The sequence below is a fragment of the Lolium perenne genome, chromosome 2, assembly GCF_019359855.2.
Source record: "Lolium perenne isolate Kyuss_39 chromosome 2, Kyuss_2.0, whole genome shotgun sequence".
Taxonomy (NCBI): Eukaryota; Viridiplantae; Streptophyta; class Magnoliopsida; order Poales; family Poaceae; genus Lolium; species Lolium perenne.
Window position 1 is genome coordinate 246,946,504 of NC_067245.2, and position 24,329 is coordinate 246,970,832.

Here is a 24,329-nt window from a genome sequence, read left to right on the forward strand (position 1 = left end):
CAATAACTAAATTTAGTTTTCAAATAAAAATGATAGAACATGGAATAAGTATCACGATATGGAGCAAAATATACCTATTCAGGAATGTCGGATAAAATATTCCCCGTGAAGTATTCCATGAATTTTAACATACAGATACCACACGATGAGCTGCATGATTACAGATTTTTTATGACACAAGATTTTACATATATATTCAATAAGGAAAATAATTATTCGGAAAAAACCCTTCAAAATTGCCGGAATAAAATTTAAGAACAATTTTTTTCTCTTTTTTTAGGGAAGAACAATGTTTTTCTCTTTATAGCTTATAGTATATGAAAAGAAAAAATATTCAGCCCACGGCCCACGCTCACCTGAAGGCCGACAGCCCGAGACGACCAGGTCGCTCTCACTCTCTCCCTGTCCTTGCATTTGCACGCATTGGAGCAAATAGCACTGAAGTGAAAAAAAAAATCGCACTCACCCACTGCTCCGTACATCTGCTCCAACGCCGGCGACCAGACCGCGGCTCCATGACCGGAGACCAACCCCGGCGGTGCTACTTCTCCCCCACCCCGTCCCCCATCCCTGCAACACCCTGATCCCTCCTCCGAGCTCCAGCTCTCCCCCATCTCGCATCCCGTGTGACCGACGCCTCCACATCAACGACCACCTCCGGCCGGTGACCCGCGACTGGGAGGTGCTCGAGCTCTTCAGCGGCGGAAGCGGAGGCGTGGATCACCCAGCTTGCCCCCGCTCGCATGTCCCTCGAGTCAGCCGTCGCCGCGCGCCTACAGCTCACGCTCGCCGTCCTCCTCCGCTGATATCTCCTCCCGTACATGGATAGTTGTCGAGCTCAGTCGCCGCTTCCAGGGCCAGGCCCTCTCATCACGCCTGAAGGTACTGGTGCTATATTGCCTGGCTCCTAACTTTTGCATCTTGCTGTAAATATTGAATTGTAATAATAATACAGTGCTAGGTTGTGCTTGATGTTCCGGTTTTGCATTGGGTCTTCCCGGTAATGCTTGCTTAGCGATGTTTAATTTGTTGGCTGCACTATACTTGCTCTGTTTAGGAAATTGGGCATTCAATTTTCCGCACTGAAGATTGTTTTTTGTGTCATGTACTGTAATGGGTTCTTCTCTCTGTGGGTGAAAATAAATTAATGAATCTAATGTGCCGTAGGAATTCTAATCTTCAGCTAATCTATCTTTCAGCTAAGTTAAAGTCAAAAACTGATATGCAAAGATAGGGAACACTACCCATATGCCAGAATCTGCGATGGTAATGTCATTGTGTTTGTAACGTGAGTTGAGATGTTGCTACTGTGAGTTCCCTTAGACGGTTATCAGAGAAAGCTTTGTGCTTCCTGTGTATGCGAGATAATTTTATCTGAATAACAGTAGTTGAATCTTTTCAGTTCATATGCCTTCTCCAAAATGTAAATAGGTTGGTTAGTGTATGCTTGTACATGAATCGTTTGCCATCTCAAAGTAATATGGCATTTCAGGGAGGGAAGAGCAAGCAGCAAACCAGGTGAGGAACCAAAGAGCAGGCAGAAGAAAACATAAATCAGTGAACTACGTTTCAAGGGTAATCTTCCATATACTCTCCATACTATAATTTGTTGCATGAATTGGATAAATTGCTACCCAGCTTTCTTATATGGTTATCCCAAATTCTACTTCAATGAGCTTTATGTACCATTTTAATGTGACATGGTTATCCCAAATATTTATATTTGTAAAGTAAATTCCGTAATGTCGCATATTAGTCTACCTGCTTTATGGTTGAGCGAACCATCTGCATAGGATTGCCATGAATCTGGTTGAGGAAGTTGAGATGCATTTGTCTGCTTCACAAATGGAGCCATGCCTGAAGTTGAGATGCATTTGTCTGCTGCTCAAGGGTAATCTTCCATATACTCTTCATACTCATTTTTATTCCACTCTCTGTCATAGAATGTTGGAAAATATTTTCAAGACTTGGAATGCTGGAATTCTTGGTCCAGTGAGACTTTATGGCCAGAATGAGGGAAGAAGAGATCTCACATGGCAGAAATGAACTTATGAGGTAACATACGTCTTGTCGTGTCATGTCGAGTTTTAACCTTGTGTGTATCGGTCGAACTAATGAGTTATATCCTTTTGTTGCACATTTATTATTGATGGGAAATCCTTGTGTTATCAATGAACTCGCATGGCTAATATTATTTTCTTTCATAAGAGAGGATGAATCATCAATTTCCTTTTGAAGTTAATTTTTGGGTGCGTTATCAATCGCCTTCCATGGTTAATTATTTCTTTTAGTAGAGAAGAAAAGATCCCTGGGTTTCCAATTTTGTGCTAATCAACGATTTTGCTAGCTGACATAATAGTTTATATGCACACGTGATCTGAAGAATAGGTGCGTCTTATCATACTGAATTTGCAGGTGGAACATCCACACACATGATCGATGTGTAATTATTACTTTTTCAAGATGTGTATGAAACTGTGGCTCTGAAACATATAGTTGAGTTCTTTTATATCATTGCATTGTCCTAAAATTGTTTTATGGCTGCTGCTCAAGGTAGTAATGCTGATGGGCCATACAGCATGCCGATCTCTATCAGGCATGCCATGCAACTCCAAGTTAAGGCAGAGATGTTGATTTTGTGCGAGGACATGACCAGTGACCACCGGCCTAAAATATTCAAGAAAATCGAGGAGGTGAGGGGTGGCAATCAAATTCATAAGATTATGTTATTGTGTTTTAGATTCTTGAGATGTACTCATACATATACCATGGCCATTCGTCTTCCTCATGTACACATACATATACTTGCTGGTTTCTGCTCCTCCTCTTCCTTGCCTACACTACTTGTAGGTTGTAGACAATGGATATGATGCAATCCAACCTTTCCTAGTAATAGCTCTATGATAACGATTTATTTCCTTTTAGCATGCAAAGATGTAAGAAAGAGGATGCTTGTATTTGTTTTATTACTTGATCGTCTCATGAACTGTATGCACCAAGTAAAACTATAGCTTGGGGCTTTAGGTGTAAGCAGGGCTGCTGCTTGTGTGTCTTTGTTGTACATAAGCCTGAAGTTTATGTTAGCTCTATTTCATTTTGAATTATAGACACAGATTTAGTCTTTGTTTGACACAACACGTAGTTGAGTCTTGAATTAACTGTATTTCTTTGTAACTCTTTTCTATAATTCTGGTTAGATTCCAAATGTGAAGGAAAGGTGGTTCAATTGGACAACACTGAGGGGAATTAGCTTCATCTATCATTCATTCAACAAGATAACTTGTTACGTACAAATTGTCAGTATGATTAAATGGTACAGTGCTTTTCTAATAGTCACAAGATTTAATCTATTTGATGTAAGTTGTACATTGCTATTTCATTCCGGTACCTTGAAATTTGATGTGAAGCCGCGTGTGCAGGGATGTGAGGCAGCCTCCTTGGAGCAGTTGGAGTTGGAGGAGCAGCTGCCGACGGCAGGTGCTGGGCGGCATCCTCGATGGTGTCGGCGGTGACGTCTCGTTGGTGATGATCCGCGATGGTATCCTTCGTGAAGGACTTGCTGGCGCGGTTGGCGGCAACTACGGTCTAGCTATTGACCATGGTGAGTTGATGGACATGGAGCAGTTCGAGTTGGCATGTGTAGGGCGCCGACGCTGTCGCTAGTCCGTGGTGCCGAAGGTCGGCAAGGGCGCTGGGAGGCGACGGTCGTGCGGATGAAGATCGGCGAGGGGACGAAGGTCGGCGAGGGCGCTGGGAGGCGACGGTCATGCGGATGAAGATCGGCGAGGGGACGAAGGTCGGCCGGGGAGCTGCGAGGCGACGGTCGTGCGGGTGAAGATCGGCGAGGGGACGAAGGTCGGCCGGGGAGCTGCGAGGCGACGGACGTGTGGGATGAAGGTGGGCACGTTTTGGTAACGGTTTTATTTGGAGATGCGTTAGTGGAGATTCGTCCGGATTGTTCAATTAATGTAACGATTGGAGATGGTTGTCCGGTTGTCCGTCCGGGCTGATCTAGACCATACGATCTGTTTTGGTTGGTTCTGATTTAATGGATCTGCCCCCTTCTGGGACCTTTTATATTAGTGGAGATTTAGAGTTACCGATCTCGTCTCATGACCATCCATGGATCACCTTCCCCTCCCCTCCCCTCCCCTCGCCGAGCAAGAGTCAAAGTCTAAGTCACACGGGACGCACGCGTTGCCTCCACCCCTCCTCATATTTATAGACTAAGGTTGAGGAGTTTTCGTTCGAATTCTAAAAAACTTGGCGCCAAACTTTCCCACTACTTTTTTTTTGTCTCTCTCTTTGCTGCTTGTTAATACGAGAGATGAAGAGGCAGATCGACGGCTCGGATGGACATGGACGCGGATCGCTGACCTGGCCACGGCGGTGGTGTGAAACTGCAAATTAATATGGGTGTGAGCATGCATGGAATCCGGGGGCTGATTTATATCCATATTAACAGAGTCCGCATAGACCGATTCTCCTCCCACCCTCGTAACTGATTTACACTAATCACTCCATATTTCAAGGACTAGTAGTACTAGTACCCACTCTCCTCTCGCCCTCATAACTGCTTTACACTAAATCACTCCATATTCCCAGCAAACTACTCCCATATTTGCTTCTAATGGAAATAACCACATATTAATACACCTAGATTTGGAGTCTCGGCATGACATTTTCCCTTCTTTGTTTTCTTATTGCATACATGGCTTTCCATTGCTTCCCAAATGATAAATTAATGTGGGCGTGCATGGAGGCCTGCTGGGGATGATTTCTATCCATATTAACACACTCCGGATGGAACTATTCTCATCCCTCCCTCATAATAATAACTACATTTTTCAAGGAGCAATCTCTTCCATGTTCGGTTCCAACGGAAGTAGCTAGTATTTCACGGAAACTACCAACGGAAACTAGTATTTTACGGAAACTACCAGCAACATGATGGAGTCTTTCCAATAGAAATAATTACATAGTCGCCATGACAAATTTTCTCCTTCTTTGTTTTCTTATAATAGCCATGATTTTATTTGTTTTTTTCCTTGCGGGAAGGCGAATAAAAAACTTGCCATGGTTAAATAGGGAATTATTTTCTTTGTGTTCTCTCCCATACAGTCAATATTTAATAAAAGTTTAATTTTAGTTTAATTTAATACTAAATGGTAGATAATATGTTTAATAAAAGTTTCAACATATATTATTACATCATCAGACAAACACAACGCAAAGACATGAAGAAAATATATGTCACATACAAAGCGATACCATTTAGTGTTAAGCTACCAAAACCCAGGCAGCCGAATCATATTAAATTGCTGCAAAATATGTAACAACGGCCAATGTTGCCAATAATGTAACCACAGACTCGCATTTCTCCATAGCTAAATAGGTTGTTTGGGTCAAACTCGATCCAAGACCTCAACTTGTACATGCGTGTACGCAAAACTGCCTCCGCATTGTTTTCTTACACACAAAAAATAGCAAAATTCTCTAACAAAAATGTATTGCATTAGCTAAGCTAATTCAAGGTTAATCATCAGGAATTTTTTTTGGCAACATCTTTCCTATTGTTTCAACTTTTAGATCTCAGGTCAAACAATAAAGCATAGCTCTAGACACATTTAAATATACAATTCAACTATATATTATAGGTTCCATTTGGCAGAAATGCTAGTTCAAAATGGTCAAGATTACCACCAACGCACAAAGTTAAATTTATTTACAACTTCTTGTGGTTACAGTTTGAAAATTGTTGAAATAGTATACACAACACATAAACGCAGCAACACCGCCAGCAGGGTCACGCCCTGTCAGAGACCTAGGAGACGTAGCACTCAGCCAACTACAGTTTCGAACAAGCTCCCGTCCGTACCTCTCCAGCAGCTCAGCTCCGGGCGTAGCACACAACAACCACGTGAGAAGAATGTCTATGTCAAATAACAAGTGACTCAATTTAAAGTCAAGCAACCAAAAGTTACATCATATATAGAAAGCCAGCCAGCCAAATCATATTAGACTGCTAGAAAACGAGTAACAACAAGGCATTTGGCAAATAATGTGACCTTAGCTTATGGTAGGTCCATATCGGATGATGAAAAGTGATAAAATCAGGATCACCGTGCACTACTCGCTACTTCTCATCAATCGTGAACATTACCCTTGCTTCTCTACAACTGCAGGTCTACCTATTTAAGCATGGCAAAGCAGCTTGGTGTCCTAGAAATCCTCGATCAGCAAGATTGCCCCTTCCAAGGTCACGGCAGCGGCAACACTGGCCCTAACATACAAAACAAACAAATTAACACTAGGATGTGCATTCCTACGCCGAGAAAGAAACCAGACTAGAACCTTAGGTATGTGATATTCAATCACCTCAAATATGTACTTGTGAACAGGTGAAGCGTTGCGCTCTTGAGATACAGGTCAGGGGATGGCTTTACTATTGCACACGAGCTCGACATTTTCTCTTGGGGCGTTCGTCAACGATGGGTGCTTCATGTTGCAGGATTTCAATCCATGTACATAGATCCTGCAGGCTATCTAGGCCCTCGAGTTGTCCTACCACAAACCTGCAAAAAAAAAATCAACATCAATTTGCTAGAAATAATAACTACAAGATTGTTTTTCCTTTGTATTTGATATCATTTTGTTGGTCAAAACTTGCAGAACAATAAATCCGAATTTTGGAGCCTTGTGCTGAATACCTACTATACGTCTACTTGTTGGATATTTTGGTGATCTAGGCTGCTCTCCTAGGTCAGATCTTTTTGGGTTGCTACAGTAGGACGGTGCTACAGTAGGGCGGTGCTACGGTAAATGGCCACCTATCCTTATGTGTTGTCTTGATCGGAGACATCGATTTTGATCCAACGGTGCTGGTTCCCCTAGTGCATAGTGCTAAACATATAAAAGGGGTCAAATGACCTAGAAGAGGAGAAGTGGAAGATGGCTGCTGCTCTCTGCCTTCTCTCTTACACACTCTCTCTCAAGAACAAGCCACCGATCAGGCTAGCACTAAAGCACTAGGAAGAACCTAGCACAAATTGCTCCATCCTGGTGTGAGCAATTAAACAAGAGGAGGCATGGCATCATCTTCAGACCAAGGTATTTCTGATCTTATTCTTTTGTGGCTCAAACTAGAGCTAGTTGATCCTGCTGGATTCAACAATGGTATCAGAGCATCTAGCTCTTAAGTTTGAGCCCTCTTATGTTAAGATTCATGCTTGATTTATCAAGTTAAGATCAAGATTAAGGGCATATGCACATACCCATGTGTTTATGTTGTCACCAAGTCAAGGCATATGCCCAAGTTGCTTCTGTGAAAGAATTTTATGCTTATGTTTAAAGGCTGTTCTTCCTGGTTATTAATCATGCCTTAAGTTTAAGCCCTGTTTTCTCACACTCTAAGCCCTAACAGATTATGTGACACTCTAGGGTTTCAATTTGAGCTATTAACTAAAGGAATTAAAGCCCTTATGTTAAATTCCTATTTTTTTTCCAGAAACCCTAGAAATGTTGTCCTCTTTTCCCCTCCTCAATTATGAGCTTCTGGTTTAAGATTGATTAAGATTTAAGGGGAAATAAGTTAATTATGCATAAATCTTGATGTTTTTTCCCAATTCGAAACCCTAAAGTGATGAAATTTTCCCCTATTTTGATGTTTATGGTTTCGGCTAAGTGTGAATTGAAGTGGGGATGGATTGTTTTGATGCCGTGATCAACCCTAAAGCAAAATCCCCAATTTACCGAAACCCTAAATCATGAAATCCCCCATTTTGGAGGAACCCTAACCCTAACTTAAGAATCATGGCGGTGGAATTTACCTTATGGGTGTCGTCGCCGTCACTGGCCACGGCGGCGCCGGTGCCACCATTTAATGATGGCGGTTCTGCCCGGGCATGTACCCGAGCAAACCTGCCGACCACCGCACCGGGCCCTGGCGTTCCTTCCTCGCGCGCACGTCGCCGTTGAAGGCCGCCGCGGTGCCGGACTTGCGCTGGCGGTCGACGCTGTCGCGGGACGCCCGCACGCGTTCGCTCGCCTCGCGCAGGTGCCGCCCGAGCCGCTCGACGGAGCTGCGCGCTGGCCAAAGCTGCACGCAACTCCGGCGAGAGGGCCTAGATGACGCCGAGTCTTCTTCCCCGTCGCGTGGTACTCGCCGCCGCTGTCTCTTGGTCGCTCGGCGTTGCCGCCGCTGTCGGGAGAGGAGAGGAGGAAATGAAATGGGCTAGGGTTTCGCGGGGGCCAGGCGACGGCGGGCTGGTTTTGTTCCAGCTGCAGTCGTTCCTGGCCGTCGGATTGCATCCGACGGTCCAGGTCGTCCTGGCACGTTGCTAATGGGCCAAGGCCCAGGAGGGGATCAGGGGGAGTTAAAGTGCTGGGCTGGGCCAATTTTGGCCCAGTTCAGCAGGATTATTATGCTAATAAAAAAAAATTATTAGGGCTGAAATAAATATCTTTTCAGGGCTATTTTTCTGGATAAATTGATTATGCTTATTATGTTTATTTTAGGCCACAATTTTAATTGTCATGCTTAGTTAATTTACATGTTGATATTACTTTTATTATTTAGTTTATTTATGATTAATGAATTATGGTGATATTTATCACTATAATTATTATGTGATAATGCTTTCGCTGCAAAATAAAGTTTATGGATCCTCAAATAAAGTGTGGTTTTATGCCTTGTCATTCTGACCAAAGTTGTTTGACGGGCATTTTAACTGCAAAATTCTTTTATTGGTCTGTTTCACTTCTGGCCAAAGCTGATGTGAACCGGGTCGGTAAAAGAAAATAATGAATGAGGATTATTAATGTGTGGCTTCTATTTATCAATTTGGCCAAAGATAATTGATGAATATTTGTCCACAAAATTTTGTTGTTCATTTTCATCTCTGGCCAAAGCTGATTTGAATTTGATCAATAAAATTTAATGATGATTATGATGATGCTTACTAAAGCATTTTGAATTTTTCTTTTGCAGCAACTAATGTCTCTAATATTGCTGGAATGCTAAATGGCATCGAACAGCTAAATGGCAGCAATTATGTCACGTGGAAGGAGAAGCTTGAGATCACTATGGTCTTACTCAATATTGATTATGCTCTCCTTAATGATCCTCCTGAGGTGCCTAAAGAAAATAATGAAAATTATGAAGCCCTCAAGAAGGAATATGACATTATTAAGGCTAAGTGGGATGACTCTAATCGCAAGTGCCTTATGATGATAAAGGGCTCCATTACACAGAGTATGAGGGGAGCCCTTCCTGATTGTGAGACAGCAAAAGGGTACTTTGCAAAAATTGAGCATCAATTTAAAGGGTCTTCTAAAGTTTATGCAACAAGTCTTATCAGAAAGCTAATTGATGAAAAATATGATCCCACTGGAAGTCTTCGAGAGCATATTATGAAAAAGTGCAACATGGCCGCCAAACTAAAGTCAATGGAGATGGAAATCTCTAATGGTTTCCTCGTCCATTTTATTATGTCATCTTTGCCTCCCCAATTTGATCCATTTATGATCAACTATAATGCGATGGATGTTAAATAGGAGATTGATGAAATGATGGCGCGATGTGTGCAAGAAGAAGAAAGGCTTAAGGCTGACAGAATTGATCATGTTAATCAGTTTGGTCATTCACAAAAGAAGAAGTATAGAAAATTTGTGAATGAATATGTGAAGCCCAAGCCTTATAAGTTCAAGGAAAAAGGCCAATCCTCAAAAGGATCACAGCAAAAGAAGCCTGAAAAAGCGCCTAATGCCGAAGGAAATAATTCCAATGCTTGCCACTTTTGTGGAAAAGGTGGACATAGGCGAAAGGATTGTTTTGGCTTCAAGAGATGGCTCAAAGAAAGAGGTACCGACACAATTACTGTTGTTGAAGAATCCCTTTATGTTAATTATGCCACCAATACTTGGTGGATTGATTCAGGTGCAACAATTCATGTTGTAAATTCGTTGCAGGGATTCAATATGAGGAAGACCCTAAAAAGAGGGGAAAGAACAATTAGAGTTGCTAATGGTGTTGAAGCTTATGCCGAGGCGCTTGGAGACTTCACTCTTACACTTCATGGCGGTTTTAAGCTTCAGCTAAATAATGTTCTCTATGTACCCTCGATGAAATGGAATTTAGTTTCCGTCTCATGTTTAGATGATGATAGTTATGAGTGTCACTTTGGGAATAAGCAGTGTATAATTATGTATGACAATAATAATGTTGGCCTTGCCTGTCGACACGACAAACTTTATGTAATTTCCCTTTGTGATGATATAAATAATGTGGGTTCTACCTCAAATATAAATGTCGGTACCAAACGCAAACGTAATGATAATGAGACTTCTTCGAAATTATGGCACTACCGTTTAGGCCATATTTCGAGGGGGAGGATTGAGCGTCTCATTAAAGATCAAGTTCTTCCTTCTCTTGATTTTTCGGATGCGGATGTTGATCATTGTATCGACTGCATCAAAGGAAAATATGCCAAGAAAATTAAGAAAGGTGCAAACCGAAGCACGGGAGTTTTGGAATTAATTCATACGGATATATGTGGTCCGTTTAATGTGAGATCGGTGGACGGTTATAATTCATTCATAACGTTCAGCCGATGATTTCTCCCGTTATGGATATATTTATCAAATCAAAGAAAATCGGAGGCATTAGACAAGTTCAAGATTTTCAAAGCCGAGGTTGAAAATCAATGTAATAAAAGAATTAAAGTTGTAAGATCTGATCGTGGTGGTGAATACTACGGCGGACATGCAACTTATGGTCAAATTCCTGGACCATTTGCAAAATTCTTACGGGAAAATGGCATTGCCGCCCGATACTCAAAGACCGGGTGAACCTCGGCAAAACGGGGTGGGTGAAAGGAGAAACCGCACACTTATGGATATGGTGCGGAGTATGTTAAGCCACTCCACTTTAGGTGAATTTATGGATGGAAGCCCTTAAAACAAGAAAGACATATTCTTAACAGGGTTCCCGATAAATCGGTGCCCAAAACACCGTATGAATTATGGACTGGAAAAAGCCAACCCCGAATTATTTTCATGTATGGGGCTGTCTCTTGAAGCAAGGATTTTTAATCCGGTTATGGGAAAATTAGACCCCAAGACAGTCGATTTGCCATTTTATTGGTTATCCTGACAAATCTAAAGCATATCGATTTTATTGTCCAAATCAGACAACGAAATTTGTTGAAACAAGACACGCTGTGTTCTTGGAAAGTGATATGATGAGGGGGAGCATGACTCCCAGAGAAATAGTCTTGGAGGAAAAACAGGAATGTGTCCCGATGCCTGTAATCCAAGAGCCAGTGTTTCCAGTACATACTGAAATTGCACCTCAAGTTTCAGCTCCTGTAGCTGATGGTGCTCACATAATCGGACAACAAAAGGACCAAGAACGGCAATTACGAGTGTATTCAAGAAGGCAACGTGCTGCTAATGCAACACCCGCCGATACACCGGCGATCGTTCCGTATGTCACATCTAATGATGCTCTTATTGAAAATAATCAGCAGTCTCAAACTGTTATTAATGTGCCGAATAATGAGCCTCTTAGAAGGTCACAATGGGCTAGAAAGCCTCGCTATTCCTGATGATTATCTCACCTACATGAGTGAGGATACAAATGAGCCAGTGTTGGATAATGATCCCACCTCATTTAAGGAGGCTATGGAAAGTGAATATTCGTCTAAATGGCTTGATGCTATGAAAGATGAAATGAAGTCCATGAGCACTAATGATGTATGGGACTTAGTAGAAATCCCTGAAGGAGCCAAAACAGTTGGATGCAAATGGGTCTATAAGACCAAACGTGACTCCAAGGGTGATATCGAAAGGTTTAAAGCAAGGCTTGTGGCAAAAGGATTCACTCAAAGAGAAGGGATTGATTATAATGAAACTTTTTCACCCGTCTCTTCGAAGGATTCATTCAGAATAATTATGGCACTCGTAGCTCATTATGATTTAGAGCTACATCAGATGGATGTCAAAACGGCATTTCTAAATGGTGACTTACGCGAAGATGTTTACATGGCACAACCGGAAGGTTTTGTTATGGAAGAAAATAAACATTTAGGATGTCATCTGAAGAAATCCATCTATGGTTTGAAACAAGCATCAAGAGAGTGGTATCTCAAATTTGATCAAGTCATAAAGAAATTTGGCTTTAAGGAAAATAAGAAGGACAATTGTGTTTATGTTAAGTTCGGGGGAGTAATTTTATCTTCCTGATATTATATGTTGATGACATACTCTTGGCCAGCAGTGATAAAAATATGTTGATGGAGACCAAGAGATTCCTGTCTTCAAAGTTCGATATGAAAGATCTCGGTGAAGCAACTTATGTTTTAGGAATTGAAATTCACCGGGATAGATCCAGAGGGATCTTGGGGCTATCTCGTAGAGCATATATTGAAAAGGTACGAAAAAGTACAATATGTATAAGTGCTCGGCCTACTTTGCTCCTATTGTTAAGGGCGATAAATTTGGGACTTTCCAAAGTGCCCAAGAAATAATTATGAATCTGCGCAGATGAAATCAATTCCTTATGCCTCAATTGTTGGGAGTCTTATGTATGCACAAGTGTGCACTCGCCCGATTTAGCTTTTGTGACCGGGATGCTTGGCGATATCAGTCCAATCCAGGTCTGGATCACTGGAAGGCTGCTAAAAAGGTCTTGCGTTATTTGCAAGGTACTAAAGGCCTCATGCTTACTTATGAGAAATCTGATAACCTCGAAATAGTGGGTTATTCAGATGCTGATTTTGCGGGGTGTGTTGATACTAAGAAATCCACATCAGGTTATATCTTCACCCTTGCAAAAGGAGCTATATCATGGAAAAGCTCAAAGCAAACTGTCACTGCATCGTCGACAATGCAGGCAGAATTTGTAGCATGTTATGAGGCAACCGGGCAGGCGGTATGGTTGAAGAATTTTATCCCGGAACTAAGAGTGATTGACAGCATTTCCAGGCCTCTCACTCTATATCGCGATAATCAACCCGCAGTGATCTATGCGAGTAACAACAAGTCAAGTGCGGCTGGCAAATTTATTGACATTAAGTATCTTGTTGTGAAAGATAGAATCCAGGATCAAACAATAGATATCAAGTACATTAGTACTAAGTTTATGTTAGCGGATCCGCTCACGAAAGGCTTACCACCCAGCGTATTTAGAGAGCATGTTGCCGGCATGGGTTTGGTTGAAAGCTTTTAATCCTGGAGAAGTTGGAACTATTATGGCACCATCTCCCCAAAAGGGGCTCATTTTGAGATCGGATGGGAACCATAGTCACTTGGTTTAGCAGTACTTAATTGACTGTTGTAACCTATTGTCTTGGTGTACCATTTTATCAAAAGATGAGTCTGTAATGTTTATGATGTTTATGTAAAGAATTATGTAAATTAAGTTAATATATGATGTGAATAAAGTTTATGGAGCTCATAAATTAAAGAGGTTCATTTTGATATGAAGTAATGTGCTATAGTCACTAGATTAAATGGTACCTAACAGACCATTATAATCTTTTCGTCCTAGTGCATTATTTTGTTGAAAAAATGAGCTTATAATGATCAGCCTTACGATCAAGGGGGAGAATGTTGGATATTTTGGTGATCTAGGCTGCTCTCCTAGGTCAGATCTTTTTGGGTTGCTACAGTAGGACGGTGCTACAGTAGGGCGGTGCTACAGTAAATGGCCACCTATCCTTATGTGTTGTCTTGATCGGAGACATCGATTTTGATCCAACGGTGCTGGTTCCCCTAGTGCATAGTGCTAAACATATAAAAGGGGTCAAATGACCTAGAAGAGGAGAAGTGGAAGATGGCTGCTGCTCTCTGCCTTCTCTCTTACACACTCTCTCTCAAGAACAAGCCACCGATCAGGCTAGCACTAAAGCACTAGGAAGAACCTAGCACAAATTGCTCCATCCTGGTGTGAGCAATTAAACAAGAGGAGGCATGGCATCATCTTCAGACCAAGGTATTTCTGATCTTATTCTTTTGTGGCTCAAACTAGAGCTAGTTGATCCTGCTGGATTCAACACTACTACATACCATGACAAGGAAATAAGATAAGCAACTGGTTTTCTGGTTGACCATAATATGAATCGATAGTAGATTTATTTTGAAATATACTTTGTAGCCTAAGTAGCACTTATAAAACAACATGCCAACTGGTCTTAGCCACCCTGCTTTTCGGAACGTACCAAGTAAACAGGCAAAGACAACTAGCTAGTGGTTTGCATGCATATATACAGTTAAAAAATGAACCACTCCTATGCAATTCCTCGACAACAACAAAAATTTGCAGCAACCAATTTCTTGCGTTCATCTATCGGGAGAAGAAGGCCTAAAGTACAAAGGTACCATGTATTTGATTACTTGGTTTACAAATTGTAATTCTGGTAAACCTGCAATCACTCAAGCATTTGTATCCACGGAAACATCAACCTGACGCACTGTAACATGCAAATTATTAAACCTATAGCCAAGAAAACAGAGCGCGCAACAGCTAAAAAGAAAATGATAACAAGAGTTCAGTGTTTGGTAAGCTCTTCCGCTGGTGGCACCAGCAATGCTTGGTACTTGCAAAAATAGTACATACTTCAAGTACAATTCAGGTGCAGAAAAATGATAACAAGAATTCAAGTGCACCAAATGGTAGCAAAAACCGAGCAGGCCACTGAAAACCAAGAATAGTACAGACTTCACCAGTTGCTTATCAGAATAGCAAAATAGCACCATTTGCTTATCAGAATAGCAAAATAGGATCATAACTGTATCAAAAAGCACCAATCCTAGATATGCACCAATTCAAGCAGATGACAGCAAAAAAAGAAATCATGACAGTCTATTTGGCCTCTCAAAACCAGTTCATGTAATTGCTAAAAAGGGCAGTGTAATAAAAAAAAATCATGAACCACTTTATTTATAATTACAAACTAGCGATGTAATCCCCTAACCTATTCCTCGCATTTGGAAAGAAAATATAATGCACACAGATCACCGTCTGCATTGAGCAACATACCTAACAAACCACTAGGATTAGAGAGGGTACCTCAACGATGTACTTGTTGGTGATGTCAGCAAGCGTGTCCATGCTAGACACCTTGTGTTCGTGGAAGCGCAGGACAATAACGTCCTCTCCGGCAACAAGAGCAACACACCACCGTTGCGGAACTGACTAAAAATATTTAGGCTCCAGAGTGGAACATGGGTGTTCTATGGACAAAACATGGAAAAAAACTACTAGAAAATAACGACAGTCAATCTTCTTAAAGAGAATGATCAACATTTTACATTTACTGAATTCCATATTGGGACTGAAACTATAGATACTTACAAATTCGGTATACTAAACTTCCAACCATGCATATATATAAATCCATCTGATCTTTGATCACATATAGTGTCTCATCGGCGAAGTCTTTTCTTATACACTAACACATGTTAGTTCAAGGTAGCAACAATGGTGGTGACATGTCATTTCAAAATAGTGGAAGTTCTAGAATTGAGATCCCAACAAAGCTAACTATTGTGATATCTGCAGCAAAAGCCTGGTAGTAAACCATGGAATGTATGCAGACTCAAGGTGGAGTCATATGGAAACAAAGTGGGGTCCTGCCAAAGCCTTTATAACTTTCGCTTCAACGCATCCATTCCAGGAGCCCATTTAGCTAGCTTTGTGCAAAACCCATCCGCAAGCATGCGTAAATATGCGTGTGTGTGCCGGTTTGGGATTCACTACTAAGAGAAACCCAACCAAGAAACAACGAAACATATCGAGCAGCACAACAGCCAAGCATGTTTCAACGGGGAAGTGGGTTCAAATCTCCGTGCTTCATGCTAATCATCAGGCTGACAGTTGAGTGCATCCACCTAACTCAACCGTAAATGTGCCCCAAAATAGAAAAAAAGCTCAAATTGTATTGAACAGAGCCACAGAGCACCTAAACCAAAATACTATCGCAAGAGAAGAGACAATGAAATGCAAGAACTTTAAAAAATGAAATTAGCATCAGAAATTCCCCTAGACGGATTGATCATTAGCACACTCCAGTTTGTACTGGGAGCATTGACACATATTGGCAAAGCTGTGTGACTTACCCACTGATGCGGACAACAAAATGCAACTTAGCTTCAAGCCTGATATAAAATCCATCCTTCAACCAGGACTTACGCTTAAGCTGAACTAGCTCCTTCTGTTGCAACCAAAAGCAGTCTTAGTGTATTACAACAAAGTTGAGCTACTAAGAGAGAGCGAACTGATGAGCAGCAAGCTATACAAGTTTTTTATCTGGCCCATCTCACAAGCCAACCATCACACAACACTTCTGCATAAGTTTGAATTAGTTTTATTGCTCCAAAGGAAAATAAGAACTTCACCAATACATGAGAGAGAGGCCTCAACATAACCAAAAGGGAAGAGCTAGCATAGATGGACACCTGGGTGGCTGTGTAGAATTTTTAATACTACTTTTGAGCCTTGGCTTCCACCATGATTGCAGGAATCTCGTTTTTCAGATGGCCAATTATGTAAAAGAATGTACCTTTGCACCTCTAGCATGCTTGACAAACTCATTGACCTACACATGAAAATGGTGGCATTCATATTGAAACTCTGAACTTGGTAATAAGAGAATCCAGACATAAGATAGCACCAACATAACAGGAATATCACACTATACAATGGAAATGGACCATTGAGGCCAGTAACACCACTTGTGATACGGTTGGTGGGGTTTACTCTAAAAGTGGACCTTTTGGTTACACCTCCTACTGACACAAGAAAACATAAAAGACAAATTAGAAAATAAGGAGCCATGAATCTCAATCAAGGAGAAGATTTACAAGGACGTGTAACCTTGGCGATCTCAAGGTTATTTCCAGTTTGCTTGTACTGAGGAAATCGGGTTCCTTGCATTCTTTGCTCAACACCTGAAGACATAAATCGAAAAGACTAAATTATACCATGACATAAACTTCTCTTGAAGTGTAAGAGAAATGAAAATAAGCCGCAACTGTTGAAGAGAGTTTTTTGTCCAAATTAGATAGTGTTGCCATGGATACACCTAACACAGACATAACAAAGCAAAACCAAACAGCATATACATCGGGCAGCAATCCATTCGGACATTCCTAAATTTAGTATCGTATTAATTGGGGCCAGCTATCTCTGTTTCTTGGGGGTTATTGATTACATCTATCTGTGCGAGTAATTATGAATTTGTTAATAAATCAATTCATGTGTTGCAAACGCAAGAAACGAGAAAATGTGGGTTGTCAATGACATACACAGGGTTCACCTTATTACTGTAAAACCATCCAACAAAGCTAAAGGTACTACTAGTTATGCTAAATAATAAATTCAAGGTTAACAACCACCAAACCAAATAATAAAGCATAGCTCTACAGGCATTTGGATATAATATAGTTCAACTGCCTCGAGAAAAATATCACATAGCTGAGTTGTTCCACGCACGGGACTAGCTAATCGATTTCTTATATTTTGCTTCTTTTTTTCCTTCTCTTGCAGGAGAAGATTCCAGATTTCTATTCAAGCAAAAAAAAAAAAAGGGGACACAAGCTAACCAATCTAGCAAAGAGTAGCAGGAATCTGGGAAAGACCTCCCCTCTTCTTCAGACATTTTCATCGCACAGAAAAGCATTAAAAAGTACATATAACTAACTAAATAGAGATGTTGGTTAACTATAAGTACCACAAATATGGACCGTTACAACTTTTCTTCTCTAGAACATTAGTTCACGAGTGATGAGTGAAGCCACACCCGTGTAAGAATGATTTGAGAGGACCGGACAGACCGAGGAAAATCGATCAATTCAAGGCTCAATTTCCCCAACCTATACAAGAAATAAAAAAGGGAATCACATTATATCAATGTGCGGCTATTTTCATTGTTGCACAGAGACGAAAACAACATTCAATATTCATATTGCAGTACAGCCAACAAACAACAATGTAGGTAAAAAAACAGCAGGTGTTGCTCTCCAAATAAAAAAAAACACAGTCCCTACTCCCAATCACCAAACAAAGAATTAGCTACCACCACACCTATTAGTGCCATGACCATGGCACTATTATACAAGAACACCATCCTCAAACTAAACTATAACAAATTGCCTGAATTCCATGAACACACTTCAGCCATGGCAAGACAGGTTATCATTTTTTTACTTTTTTTTGAGCTGAAAACTATAGGGGAGGCCCCGACAGTAAATTTTATCATTTTTAAACTCGCCGCAATGGCCAGACCAAGCCGTCAACATACAAAATTCATTTTATGCAAAGAGCTAAAACAAGGCACTTTGGAAATCAGCTACAGATCAAGCCCACATGAAATAAAAATCAGTAGCTCATGTTGACATTGATTAAGTCAACCAAAGCAAGCCAAGAGTAGAAAGACGCGATTTTCTCTCTCAAACATTTAGCCCTCAAGCCAACATTCTGCCCAATGCCCAGGCGAGACAAAACCAACAAATAATGCTTCTCTTCTCAGTTGAACAGATGAATAATGCTGGTAAAGAAGTTGTACGGAGGGAAAAATATCTCCAACTAACACAAATCACATTTCAATGTTTGTTTTTATGCTATAAAACGGTCTGGCCGAAAACCAGCAGTAACCAACTAATTAGTGACCGCTTTTCATAACAAAGATGTAGCGTCAAAATCAAACAATCTGTTTGACGCTGGAGACAACACACAAAACACGGCTCGCAGGGCCGACTTGCCGAACGCTTACCGGAGGGGAACCACCAGAGGGAGAACTAGCCGCAGGGCACGTGGGTGAGTCCACCTAGTTCAGCCAGCCAAAACATTCACTGGTACCCTGCAAGTGTGTCCATCCCAGGACACCTCCAATGCTCGAGGAAGTCCTGGTGCCGTCCTCTCCGGCGGCAGCTAAGCAAGGGTGAGCAGAAAAGCATGTCAAATATCAAGTGATGATGAATCGCACAACTTACGTATGTCGTAGATAGCTAAACTACAACAGAACGTAGGGACACACACGGAAATATGCATGGAGGATGGATCCCTACACCAAAGGTGAGGAAACAGTTAATAACATGTAGTAAAAGCAATTGTATCTCTCAACTATAATCTCGCTGACCCAATAAATAATATGCTGGACGCGATATATATAAAAATATTATTTGCCAATAATGAAATCTAGAAGACGCTTGTTTGCATTGTTTTGTAAAAATGTATACACGAACCTTCTAAACAACTGATATTGTGAAACAGCTGTTCTTGAGGCATAAGCAAAAGCCTAGTTATATACAATCAGATAAGTATATTTCTAAAACTATTAATTGGATGGAAAGGAATCTAGGAGCTCCTCGTGTCAGCAAGTCGTCCCTGGATGAAAATGGTCTTTTAGTTTCAACTGAAACTTGAATATGCAGTATATGTGATAAATCTTCTGCTCACAAGTAAACACATGCTTGGCACATCAAGTAGGTCAACAAACTATGATCTCAACATAAGTTATAACATATCATATTATTTCCAATATATCTAGTAAGCTAAAGGCGTAACGGGAAAAAAAGGCCATGATTATGCTCAGGTTTAGGTAAACCACCGCTACTCGGTTATTCATTTAGTGCAGCAAAACAGATTGGGGGGAGGGATCGATCTGATTCAGTTCTAATATCTCTACCTCCTTGTCGCTTGAGGGCGAACTGCACCAGGAACAAATCGTGCTGAGGGTGCTCGATCTTCTCCCTGACGAGAATCTGGTACCTAAATGTGAATGAAAGCCATTGGTCTGCAAAACAAGAAATGTGCAAATGAGACTCAGAGTTGAGAGTTTGTTCACAGACAGACACGAGCAAATCAAATCAACCAAGTTTTCACACTAGACTAATATGATTTCAAAATCTGCCACAAAAAGCTGAACTTGAAGCTCCATTAAAAATCTGACGGAAAGCACCATGCTTGATGTCAAAACTTAGTTCTTTGCATTGCACAACACGATTACATGAAAAAAAAAATGAAGGGCATGATATTTAAAATATACCTACGAAGGTAAAGGGGTCACATGAAAATTAGCCAATGATTCAGTTTTGATATAGGTAATACAAAGAGCTCACAAGATTCACCTAATCTATATAGAATTGCATAAAGTGATCAAAAGTAGCAGTCAGACACAACACAAGTAAAGATAAGACAATTATGAAACTCATCAGCTATGTGCAAGTTGAAGGATAAAATAGTATGCGTCATCACAAGTACATTATCTCCATACACACGAGTCACGACACAGAGAATGAAAATAACCTAAAAACCTTGTCTTTAGAAGCAGACTCACCTTTCTGTCATGAGAGCAGTTTGGGAAAACCCTTGTGCTCCATCGGCAGCCTTTGTCGTCGCAATGCCTAGTTTAAATTCAAATCATGAAGTTGAGGCATAAGAAAATGCCTAGATATATATACGCAGAAGAGTGTATTTCGAAAGATTAATTACCAACAAGGGCACAAAGGAGCTCCTTATGGTCAGCAAGGCATCCCTGAATGAGAAGGGTATTTTAGTATTAATTAAAACTGCAGCATGCACATATAACTGAACTATCTTTCATACTTTTAAATATGCCTAGAGGCCATGATTTCTATTGCATGTAACGGTGAAATGGCAGGACGTGAACGTGACCACTGGGCAACTACACATATCAGCTGTGATGATAAATAAACTACATAATTATGAGGAATGCAGTAAACAAACTAATTATCAGAGTTATGATGGCACTATCCATACAAGGTCCGAGCTAGATAATTGCAAAGCAGTATTATTAGTTAAATCTTTTTTTTTGAAACTATTATTAGTTAAATCTTGACGAACAGAGAAAAACCAAACTACGTCTCCATCGAGCAGCAAGCCAATCGAGCCCGCCTAAAGTCAGTACCTTGCAATGCCATTGTTGGCCCTTGCGGACGACCGGCTCGACCTCGCACCCCACCCGACCATCGAATCGCGTCCACGGCCTCCCGGCCGTCACACATCATCGGCAGAGTAAGCCGGCAGCTGCCCAGGTGGATACCAACTAACACCGGCGTCCCCTCGTCCGAGGAGATGCTCCTCGCAGCGTGGCGCGACGACGATCCTCCAGGCTTGCGTTGCCGCCTCCGGTAGCGACGCCATGGCCCGGCGCCGCCTTTCCAATCGGCGAGCCTTTGGGTGGCATTGGTGGATCTGATGCGGAGTGGAGAGTGGGCGGGACACCGGGGGCGGAGTGGAGGAGGTGCCGGGGCTGGGGGAGATGAGTCGGCGGCGGAGGTCATGCCGGCGAGGTGAGTATCGGCGTCACAGGATGACGCGAGAAAATTGGGAAGAAAGAGGAGAGGCCGCGGTATGCATTGGCACTTGGCTGGACCTACAGGAACAAATGTTAGTGCGCAGTACGTATGTATGTATAATTGTATATGCGCATGACTGGTCTTTTTTTTTTTTGAACATTAAGTTTATCATACAATTGTATGATAAACTTTTTTTTTGCGTCGGCGTAGAAAGGTAGCAGGCAGCAGCGCTGAGATAAGGTTTAGAGATCAGAGTTTTGTTCAGTTAGCTGTACACGTCGCCCAGCTTACAGAGTTGCAAGGTTTTAAAAGGACAAAGTTCAGAGATCAAGAACTAGTCCAAAACATGACTATATATGATAAGAGTTTTTAAATAGATGAATTCGCAGATTCTAATCGTCAAACAAAAGTGCACAAGTGAACATGTACTGACTACTTTAAACTTTTACAAAGGGAGACAACGAGGTTTCAGTACAGTATTAGTTATACAGTTTTTCCTCTTATATTTATTTCTTGATTGATTGATGACGTACTCATGAAGCTTTGTTCAGGGTATTGATGCAATCTCATCTGCTACGTAACTGGGACATGATTCACTGTTAATACAGACATTTTGGAAGATGAATGCTGGGATTGGATTGAATAAGAAGGCAAAGACAAGAACCTGAATGTTGATTGGCAAGTGATCTTATTCAGGAACATGCCTGCATCTCACCCTCCGGTTCCAATCCCAGCAGCTAGCTATCTAGCACCATATCTCCCAGCGCTGCACCACAAGTACATGGTTTATTAGACAAAACAGAATTGTGCCAAGTTAGATCAAGAAAACCACTGAGTTGTTAGGGCGATCTAGATGTCTCAGGTTGCGGCCGCCGGGAGACGAGCATCAGTGTGACCTCGCCACCATGTCTGGCACACAGCAGGCGTCATGTCCGCCGGCATGCATGGCCATCCGGCCTCACCATGCCGTGCAGCGACTATTGGTGGAAGCAGACGAGTTTTGTGGGGGAGGGATGAGAAGACATTGGTGGAGGATGAAGAGCAAACCAACGCAGGGAACTTATAGGGAGGGAGCGCGGGCATCTGCGAGCATGGGGGCGAGCGGAGAACGCGGAGAGGCGGTGGATGGGGGGCACGATCCGCGTGACGAGCTCGAGGTGAGCCGGCAGCCATCGGATGGAGAGGGAGGTGGAGGATATGAGATTTGCATTGGTTTAATTGGTTTGCCTTAATCACGGAGGAGATACCTCACATGGATTTCCTTTTCTACCACGTCAAACGAAATTACCGACGCCAAAGACGCCGAACAGCTCGACAGCTGACGATCAACCGTGAAGCCGCCCCGCGCTCAGGTAGTCAGGTGAACGCTCAGCATGAGCATCACATTACAGAGAACCGGCGTCTTGCATGGCGTGCGATTAGTGCGTCATCTGCTAGTGCCTCGCGTTTACGTTCTGCTTCAATGACTCACTCGCCTAGGTGCCAATTGCCAAGTACTAGCTATATCAAGCTGTGTACCACGAGAGCTAGCTAGCTACTAGCTAGGACGTGATCGACATATAAGGTTGATGAGTGTTCTTCATTCATGGAGTAAAATTTGATTGAGCCTCTACTTTTGTGGCATGTCGGTGGCCAAGGAAATGGCCAATTCATCTTGGACAAACATGTCTGGCTAACCTCATAGCAACCCGACCTTCGTCGGAGATATTGTCCAAAACCTCATAGCAAAACAACATAACAATCATATCAAAGAATTTATTCTATTGTAATATCACCAAAAAAAATTATGAGATCTCCGGCGAGGTCCTTGCATCGATTGATGTCGTTCGAAGCAGCGTCAGACTGCTATCGCACCACATGCGGCCTGACCGTGCAACGCCCCATCCTTTGCAGCCACGGCCGCACCGGAGGTGGGAGATGGGCATTGTGGGGGAGCGGCGCCGTGGTGGCGGGGCACCTCGATGAGTAGCGTCGTCGCCGAGCGGGATTTTGCGGGAGGCGCGCGCAGGAGCACTTTGACGACGAGGAATTGGAGGTCCGATGTGGTGGCGCCATGTGGAAGCGCGTGGAAAAGCGGAGTCACGCAATAATCAACACACGGTGGAGCACAACGCGATGATGCAGGAATCTGGGCATGGGTGGTGAGGCGATGTTGCCCAACCAGCATGGAGTCACGGGGCTCTAGCGGCCGTTCGGGTGTAGGGGAGGATGCGGTGCAGGTTCCATCAAGGGGAGACGAGGGAGAAGAAGCGGGGGGGGGGGGGGGGGGGGGGGGGGGATGTTGGTAGCCGGCAAGTAGTGGGGCTAGGGTAGCCGGCGTGGTGGCGGTGCGATGGCCCGATGACGATATAGTGTTAGACGCGTCGTGTTCACGTTAGGAAGAAAGTAAAACAAGATGTCAAGGAAAGAGATAAAGTGGGCCATCGGGGCACACGCCGAAGGTTGGAAGATATGTGAACCTCCGACTGTTTCAGATCATTATCCTTTTATTTATGTAGGAAGTCTTATATATCCTCTTACTTACATATGCTTGTATACATAAAGATTATAAATCTTTCGGTTGACCTACTACATATATTTCCTCAAGTCACCGAAAATGTTCGCTACAATCAAAGGGCAAGTTTGGAGTATGGGGTTGGGGTTGTGGAGGGAAGGAGAGTGTCGGACTCTGGTTGCTTGAGGTGGAAACCATTGATTGGTGGGATTCCTCTCCATATTTCGTTTGTTGGTGCTATCATCAGTGTCGGGCGAAGGTGAGAGGTAACGAAATATTATTTATTAATTGGCGTGTATTCTAGGAATCCATATATACACATATTAGGACACCCTGCAAATTGGACGGGTTTACCACCGTTGTTGTCGCGATATCACGTGAAACCCTATTCCATGGGCCCCCATGACATCTACCCACCAGATTCTCATCAAAACAAGGGATTCCATGTGAATTTTTTTGTTGCACTATTAGAATAGGTCATAAGAACACGACAAACAAAAAAAAACAAGTTCTT

The 24,329-nt window shown here is 42.2% G+C and overlaps 1 protein-coding gene and 1 long non-coding RNA gene across 8 annotated transcripts; one reads left to right on the top strand and one right to left on the bottom strand.

Annotated features, from left to right (window-relative positions):
• Positions 1-412: 412 nt before the first annotated feature.
• On the top strand, positions 413-4,099 carry LOC127335508 (uncharacterized). 7 transcript variants are annotated; one of them, XR_007872850.2, is made up of 6 exons: positions 413-882; positions 1,493-1,575; positions 1,794-2,055; positions 2,554-2,693; positions 3,198-3,313; positions 3,420-4,099. XR_007872850.2 is itself a non-coding variant. In XM_051362179.2 (6 exons), exons 3-6 carry the CDS (start codon positions 2,003-2,005, stop codon positions 3,661-3,663), a joined length of 549 nt encoding a protein of 182 aa, XP_051218139.1. In that variant the 5' UTR covers positions 413-882; positions 1,493-1,575; positions 1,794-2,002; the 3' UTR covers positions 3,664-4,099. The 7 variants fall into 7 exon arrangements, 4 of the variants coding, with proteins under 4 accessions (XP_051218139.1, XP_051218138.1, XP_071682707.1 ...); XR_007872849.2 differs by having other exon boundaries at positions 1,944-2,055; XM_051362179.2 differs by having other exon boundaries at positions 2,558-2,693.
• A 2,339-nt stretch (positions 4,100-6,438) lies between these two features.
• On the bottom strand, positions 6,439-22,511 carry LOC127335510 (uncharacterized). Its single transcript, XR_007872855.2, has 11 exons — positions 21,986-22,511; positions 20,495-20,537; positions 20,340-20,406; positions 19,689-19,796; positions 18,774-18,931; positions 16,877-16,950; positions 16,701-16,791; positions 16,459-16,598; positions 16,120-16,346; positions 15,071-15,234; positions 6,439-6,575 (listed from the first exon to the last, which is right to left on the bottom strand). It is a non-coding gene; the product is annotated as an uncharacterized lncRNA (long non-coding RNA).
• Positions 22,512-24,329: the final 1,818 nt, after the last annotated feature.